At 40.2% G+C, this 8,759-nt stretch overlaps 1 protein-coding gene across 1 annotated transcript; it reads left to right on the top strand.

Moving 5' to 3' along the window:
- Window positions 1-3,493: 3,493 nt before the first annotated feature.
- LOC311147528 (uncharacterized protein) lies at window positions 3,494-4,650 on the top strand. The gene is made up of 4 exons (XM_084184280.1): window positions 3,494-3,576; window positions 3,757-3,867; window positions 4,106-4,193; window positions 4,355-4,650. Exons 1-4 carry the CDS (start codon window positions 3,509-3,511, stop codon window positions 4,592-4,594), a joined length of 507 nt encoding a protein of 168 aa, XP_084040406.1. The 5' UTR covers window positions 3,494-3,508; the 3' UTR covers window positions 4,595-4,650.
- The last annotated feature ends 4,109 nt before the right edge of the window (window positions 4,651-8,759 follow it).

The raw sequence follows: 8,759 nt of genomic DNA, 5'->3' as shown, positions 1-8,759 counted from the left end.
CACAAAGATCAAGGAGGTTTTCCAATGCCTCGCAAAGAACGGCACATATTGGTAGATGTGTAAAATAAAATAAAAGCAGACATTGAATATCCCTTTTGAGGATGGTAAAGTTATTAATTACACTTTGGATGGTGTATCAATACACCCAGTCACTACAAAGATATCAGCACCCTTCCTAACTCGGTTGCCGGAGAGGAAGGAAACCGCTCAGGGATTTCACCATGAGGCCAACGGTGACTTTAATGGCTGTGATAGAACATTGTAGTTACTCCACAATACTAACCTAATTGAGAGTGAAAAGAAGGAAGCCTGTACAAAATAAAAAATATTCCAAAACATTCATCCTGTTTGCAACAAGGCACTAAAGTAATACTGCAAAAAATGTGGCAAAGCAATTTACTTTTTGTTCTGAATACAAAGTGTTATGTTTGGGGCAAATCCAATACAACCCGTTACTTAATACCGCTCTTCATATTTTCAATTATAGCGGTGGCTGCATCTTGTTATGGGTATGTATGTAATCGTTAAGGACTGGGGAGTTTTTCAGGATAAAAAAGAAACGGAATGGAGCTAAGCACAGGCAAAATCCTATAGGAAAAACTGGTTCAGTCTGCTTTCCACCGCACACTGGGAGATGAATTCACCTTTCAGTAGGACGATAATCTAAAACACAAGGCCAAATATACACTGCAGATCCTTACCAAGAAGACGGTGAATGTTCCTGAGTGGCCGAGTTACAGTTTTGACTTCAATCTGCTTGAAAATCTATGGCAATACTTGGAAATGGCTGTCTAACAATCATCAACAACCAATTTGAAAGACCTTAAATAATTTTGAAAATAATAATGGGCAAATATTGTACAATCCAGGTGTGCAAAGCTCTTAGAGACTTACCCAGAAAGACTCATGGCTGTAATCGCTGCATAAGGTGATTCTAACATGTATTGACTCAGGGGTGTGAATACTTATGTATTCAATTTGCTAAAATGTCTAAAAACATGTTTTTACGTTGTCTTTATGGGGTATTGTGTGTAGATGGGTGAGAAAAAAATTGCAATTTAAGTAACAACAAAATGTGGAATAAGTCAAGGGGTATGAATACTTTCTGAAGGCACCGTAGATATAAATATTTGTACACTGCAAATTGAGCACAATAATCCAAATAAAATCACTGGGCACCTATTGGGGAACCCTGATTTACAGTATGTCTCTCTTTTTATTTGTGGGAATACTTGTACATATTTCCTGGAGTTCCTGGTGATTTTAGTCAAAAATCACATGCGGGTCAGTTTTGGCCACCTGTTGCTGACCCCTGCCCTATGGTATCCTAGTCAGATATTAAAGCGCAGGCAGGGAAGCCTCCACTGATAACATGGCTGCAGAGATGGGGACCTTGATTGTAAGGAATCCCTCCAACATATGATAGGTGGAGTTCCAGAAGGTATCCACCTCCTGGCTGCACCACCTTAAAGGCCCATTGCTGTCAAAAACTAGATTTTCCTGTGTTTTATATATATTTCCACACTGAGGTTTGGAATAAAAACATATATGATAATGCCCTTTTAGTGTAAGAGCTGTTTGAAAAGACCGCCAAAAATTTCAGCCTGTTTTGGTGCAATGGAGTTTTGGCCTGCCAGGCAGTAAATCCGTTAATAGACCAATAAGAAAGAGTTCCAAACCTCTCTACCAAGAGCTAGCTTTCCGTTTTCCCCTCCCCACTCAGACCACTCCCAGGCATTCCTAGCAAAATTCTTACTTGATGAATTGGTCTTTGTTAAGAAACTGTTTTTGTTTATTTTTGACCATTTTTAATTTTAAACAATCACAGTAAGGTACTTCATTATTACTCGTGAAATCATTTGATATTGAGATAAAAATGGCTGCATTGGACCTTTTAAGCTCTGGGAGCTTCATGTTCACTGTAGCTATAATTCCAGTTTGAGCTTTAATTAATTGATCATTGCAAGCCTGGTTACAGTAAGACCAGAGGAAGGGGGGCTTTGCAATGATAGGATGGGAAGCGATAGAGTTCAGAAAAAGAGTACCTGATTAGCGCCATGTCCAGGGTTAAAGGTGCAGACCCAATTATTGTCCATGTGCAGAGATTATTGCAGCAAAGCAACCAGGTCCGTAAGGATGTGATCCACCTCAGAAAGACACAGTGAATAATACATCCTATAGTCACTAGTGGGAATTAGTCTGTCAACTACAAGCATCCAGAGAAAGAGCCAATTTTTTTGCAAAATTGCTCAAACCTCATAAGCATATAATGCATTAAAAGAATGCTTGGATATAAGATATTGGTTGTTCGCTCCACGCCCTGTTCCATATTTAGACATGGAAGCTGAAAGTGAAAGTAGTCTCTACATAATCCATTTTGAGATGCCAGAGCTACTGAATTCACCCTAAACTGGAGAGGGGAAAGAAGTAAAGTAAGTACCAAAGTAGAGAGGGAGAGTGAATACCTGATGTAGTCTAAGACATTAACAGTGTTATAAAGAATGGTGGAAGGGATTACTAGTGTTCGAAAGCTACTTCACTTCTTAGTACTGAAGGACAAAACATTTTCAAAGAGGAAGTGAATCATGGTGATCTCTGAAATGGATGTTAAAATGGAGAACGTGTGTTTAATAATAATAATAATAATAATAATAATGTCAACGTCAGGGTTGTGGGTTCGTTTCCCACGGGGGCCCAGTATGAAAAATGTATGCACTCACTAACTGTAAGTCGCTCTGGATAAGAGCGTCTGCTAAATGACTAAAATGTAAATGTAAATGTTAATACATGACTAGTGTTGAATCTAGTGATGGTTATCCTATTCTATCCTATTGTGTTTAATCCAGCGATGTGTTTGATCCTGGGAGTGTGACACAGTAGATGGGATGTAGGCTACAGTTGTAGGGTGTGGTTCTACCTGAAAGAGTCTCACGCTTTCATAGCCCTTTTATTATATATTGGGTTTTAGAGAGAACCTGATGCCATTATTTGTGTTCACAGGTCAGCTGATCTGGGACTCCCCTGAGTCTTTAAAATTAGTCTCTCTGGGGGGAGAGATGAGGGTGCTACTGCCTTTAAAATGTCACTCTATGTTAAGCAGGACATAGACCACAAAGATGAAAGGTGGGAGCAGAGTCTGTGTGTGTGTGTGTGTGTGTGTGTGTGTGTGTGTGTGTGTGTGTGTGTGTGTGTGTGTGTGTGTCTGAGCTCAGCAGTGATATTATTTAATCATTAGGCAGAATAAGGGCTTGATTCAATTCGTATCGCGGAAGTTTCACGCTGTAGTTCGATTGAAATTTAAAGGCAATGTTCCAGCATTCACAATGACTGCATTCACGGTAAACGCTGCTCAATCAAATATTACCTTTACATTTCAATCGTTCTATAGCGCAGAATTTCCGCGATACGGATTGAATCGAGCCCTAAATGAGACTGAAGTCCTGTTCTGTTGTGTTGAAGCCCAATCCAACAGGAGAGACCAGTCTCACCTGTACCCAGCTGTGTGTCAATGAAGAGTAACCAGTCTATGATGGCTCCAATCTCATTTGGAGAGGAAAATTCTACTACTAAACCGAGGTAAGAACTCTGCTTTGTCATAAGAGAACTGACTGTACACAGTGCTGTGTGTATGGTATGTATACTGTAATGGAAATAACTTTGTGTGTGTGTATAGAGGCAGTGCTATGTTCAGTAAAAGAGGACATCAGCACATGGTCAAATAAATAAATAAGAGACTGAAGGTCAGTTGTATTGAAGCCCAATCCAACAGGGGAGACCAGTCTCACCTGTACCCAGTTGTGTGTCCATGAAGAGTGTCCAGATACAGTCAATTTCATTCAGAGAGGGAATCTCTGCTACTAAACAGAGGTAAGAACTCTGCTGTACACAATGCTGTGTGTATGTAGGACATTTCCTTGTGGACAGTTGGCAATATAAATGACTTTGCTGTGTGCGTGTGCATGACACATTTGTCAAGAATCCATTATCTGCCAAAGACCCTCTCCTGAGTTGTATATGTGTGGTAACCTGTGTTTGCCTGTTTGTATGAACTCTCCAGGTGAGTAAATGGTTATGCAAAGTTCTGTGACCTCATGTTTGTCCACAGAAACAGACTGGAGAGATCACAGTCAGAGACCGAGACAGAGAGTCAGTCTACCCAGAATCATCAAACGGACCTGTCCTCCATATTCAGGGTGGGCTGGTTTAGCTATGTTTTATAGTCTTCACTGTTCAAATACATCAATTCTTGAGATGAGCTAAACGTATCATATACTGTTCATGAAAAGCTTTTGAATGTAATATTTTTACAAAATTATTAACTGATAACTGTATAACTGTTTACATTCTATGTTAGTTGCTCGAAGACGATATCATGACTTTTATGAAGAGTCAGTTGAAGAGGTTTAAGAGGACTCTGAGCTCAGATCTCCCAGAGTGCTTTGAGAGCCAGGGGGAGGACAAGGAAGTAGTGGATAGTGAAGTTGCAAAGCAGGAGAGCAATGCCAGAGAGGGAGCGCTGAAGATCACACTGCATATGCTGAGGAACATGAACCAAACAGAGCTCGCTGACACACTGGAGAAAAGTAAGTCTTAAAGAGGGAATCCACAGTAGGGGGAAACAGCGCCACTGGACGCCCCATCACTGTTGTTATTGTTTTTGATGCCGAGCTGAGGTGCGTTGTGGTGCATTGGTAAAATATATTGCAGTACATATTATGCCCTTCTATCGCTCATGCAATGATGTCTGAGGGGTAAAAACAGTGTTTGTTGTTTGCAGTAACTTCTTTGTTGTTGTAATATCGCAAATGGATGTGGCAGTTTCACCGTTAAGGATTCCAGCTTTAAGTCTTTAACCTTTTAAAACCTGCACAACTGGAATGTCAATTTCAGTCAGAAAGTAGTAAGTGACATATCATTCGAAAACTACAGCACTTGTCTTTTTTGGAAATCGAGCTCAAATCTTACTGCTGGCAAAGTCATAAGAATGCCCCCACCAACGCCACATGCGCTATGGTCATATTCATAGAGTATGCAATTTAGGTCAACTCACCAAAGGTGCGAAAATGTTGTACGCATGGAAAGGGGTACAACCTAGTGGTCATCGTAATACAATGCATTTATTTTCCATCCACAGTTAAAGGTCAACTGCCTCTTAGAACCAACTTGTTTGGTTTTAAATGGCCTATGTGGCATTGATATGAGTCAGAAACATATTTATAGTGTAAAAATGGACTACAAAGTGTAAATAGGATAGTTTTGGTTATAAAGTCAGTCTCATCCAAAACTGAGTTTTGTAAGTGAGTTCGTCACGACTTACTGGAGGGTTGGGTATGGATTACGATCATGCCCACTTGCCCAGTGCCGACACATTTCTGGGCAAAATCAGAATTGAGGCGATCAGAGCGCACTTGTATCCCAACTGCAACTTGTCAATATTCCAAAACACATTCGCGAGCATCTTGTGCCCCCCTGTAACTTATTTTGTAACATGATTCCCTATGAAACACTGCCAGACAGACACACACTCTGGTAATAGATAGCGAGAAAGTTGTAAAAAACTAAATGGCACCGAAGCATACACGCCGCCATATATACAGTACCGTTCAAACGTTTGGTGTCACTTAGAAATGTCCTTGTTTTTGAAAGAAAAGCTATTCTGTTGTCCATTAAAATAACATACAATTGATCAGAAATACAGTGTAGACATTGTTAATGTTGTAAATGGCTATTGTAGCTGGAAACGGCTGATTTTTAATGGAATATCTACATAGGCGTACAGAGGCACATTATCAGCAACCATCAGTCCTGTGTTCCAATGGCACGTTGTGTTTGCTAATCCAAGTTTATCATTTTAAAAGGGTAATTAATCATTAGAAAACCCTTTTACAATTATGTTAGCACAGCTGAAAACTGTGGTGCTGATTAAAGAAGCAATAAAACTGGCCTTCTTGAGACTAGTTGAGTATCTGGAGCATCAGCAATTGTGGGTTCGATTACAGGCTAAAAATGGCCAGAAACAAATAACTTTCTTCTGAAACTCGTCAGTCTATTCTTGTTCTGAGAAATGAAGGCTATTCTATGCGAGAATTGCCAAGAAACTGAAGATCTCGTACAACGCTGTGTACTACTCCCTTCACAGAACTACGCAAACTGTCTCTAACCAGAATAGAAAGAGGAGTGGGAGGCCCCGGTGCAGAACTGAGCAAGAGGACAAATACATTAGAGTGTCTAGTTTGAGAAACAGACGTCTCACAGGTCCTCAACTGGCAGCTTCATTAAATAGTACCCGCAAAACACCAGTCTCAACGTCAACAGTGAAGAGACGACTCCGGGATGCTGATCTTCTAGGCAGAGTTGCAAAAAAAAGCCATATCTCACACTGGCCAATAAAAATAAAAGATTAAGATGGGCAAAAGAACACATGCTGGACAGAGGAAGATTGGAAAAAAGTGTTATGGACAGACAATTCGAAGTTTGAGGTGTTCGGATCACAAAGAAGAACATTTGTGAGATGCAGGCCAAATGAAAGATGCTGGAGGAGTGCTTGATGCAATCTGTCAAGCATGGTGGAGGCAATGTGATGGCCTGGGGGTGGTTTGGTGGTGGTAAAGTGGGAGATTTGTACAGGGTAAAAGCGATCTTGAAGAAGGAAGGATATCACTCCATTTTGCAACGCCATGCGGACTGTACCTGATTGGAGCCAATTTCCTCCTACAACAGGACAATGACCCAAAGCATTTTACATTTTAGTCATTTAGCAGATGCTCTTATCCAGAGCGACTTACAGTTAGTGAATGCATACATGTTTTTTTTTGTTTTTTGTTTTTTTCATACTGGCCCCCCGTGGGAAACGAACCCACATCCCTGCCGGCCAAACCCTCCCCTACCTTGGAAGACGCTGGACAAATTGTGTGCCGCCCATGGGTCTCCCGGTCGCGGCCGGCTGCGACAGAGCCTGGACTCAAAACAGGATCTCTAGTGGCACAGCTAGCACTGCGATGCAGTGCCTTAGACCACTGCGCCACTCGGGAGTGGCACAGCTCCAAACTAAGCAATAACTATTTAGAGAAGAAGCAGTCAGCTTCTGGTATTCTGTCTATAATGGAGTGGCCAGCACAGTCACTGGATCTCAAACCTATTGAGCTGTTGTGGAAGCAGCTTGACCGTATGGTACGTAAGAAGTGCCCATCAAGCCAATCCAACTTGTGGGAGGTGCTTCAGGAAGCATGGGGTGAAATCTCTTCAGATTACCTCAACAAATTGACAACTAGAATGCCAAAGGTCTGCAAGGTTGTAATTGCTGCAAATGGAGGATTCTTTGACGAAAGCAAAGTTTGAAGGACACAATTATTATTTCAATTTAACATCCTTATTTCTAACCTTGTGAATGACTACATTTCCTATTAATGTTGCTATATTCCCTATTCAAACTAATTTCATGTATGTTTTCATGGAAAACAAGGACATTTCTAAGTGACCCCAAACTTTTGAACGGTAGTGTATATATTTATTTACAAAATATATATATGGGGGATTGGAAATGATGCAGACAATTACATTGATGGAAGCCACAATCTATCTGCAACATTAAAGCTGATCTACCCCTAATAATTATTTTGTTAAGTAATAAACCTTGCACATTTCAAAAATGTATCTTCTTAAAATTGGATTTTAAACCTAACCCTAACCACATTGCTAACCTTATGCCTAACCCTAACTTTATATTAAGACCAAAAAGCAATTTTTTTGTAGCCAATTTGACTTTGAGACTGTGGAATCTGACTTAGTGGGTGTAGAAGATAGTGGAAACCGTGAACATCAGGCACAACTCCGATATAAAGTCGTTTTTTTCAAAGTTGACGAAAGGGTTAGACATAGGAGGATTATCCGTACCAAACTTCAAATTGTATTTCCATGCACTAGCATTTTTGTCCCATCCTAAATTGGTTTAGACATGATTCTTCTGCCCCCTGGCTGAGTATAGAGAGAAACCCGGTGTCACCTATTGCCCTGGAAGAGGTGGTCTTCACTGATATATCCCTTAAACAATATAAACTACGCTTTGGTCTCATTATTGCTCACACATCTCTATTTGGCGCAAAATGTAAAAACATTTAAACTGGGAATCATAATGGCATGCCCATACTCAAATATTTCACAATAATGCCTTGCGATCTGGATGGCGGCCTTTTGTATTCCCCTAATTGTCCAAATGTGGAATCTGTATCCTTGCCAATGTCATGGACAATAATGGTTTGAGAACTTTTCCAAGATTTGAAAGACATACACATTACCAGGCAACTCCTTTTTTCTATATTTACAACTTAGGTCAGCTATGCTGGTTTATGGAGTCCCTTGGGAAACCCAACTACCAAACCATCCAATGAGGCTCATTACAGTTTTTCTCAGTCGCTTTGGTGCATTTCTTAGATCAAAAGTGCAATTCTTGATACTACTTGTACAAATTCCAAATCATCTAGTCACTTGTGCACATCATTAAAGCAATTTCTTATTCCTTTGAACAAATTGCAATTGCTTTTGTACATATTGCAATTGATAATGTACAAGTGTCAGCTTTTTTCCACATTTTCAATTGCTCATGTCATGTTGATCAAAATATAGTAGATGGTTCTCTGTTGAATAGTCTTACCCCTCAAAACATCTAGGCATTAGTTCCTTGCATAAGCCATTACATGCAAAATTGTTGAACTATTTGTCATAAACTGTCAAGCATAGTTTTACACATTTCTATTAGACCT

Source organism: Coregonus lavaretus, assembly GCF_964263955.1.
Source record: "Coregonus lavaretus genome assembly, chromosome: 20".
Taxonomy (NCBI): domain Eukaryota; kingdom Metazoa; phylum Chordata; class Actinopteri; order Salmoniformes; family Salmonidae; genus Coregonus; species Coregonus lavaretus.
Note: the sequence above shows the minus strand (reverse complement) of the source record. Positions and strands in the feature narration are given on the sequence as shown.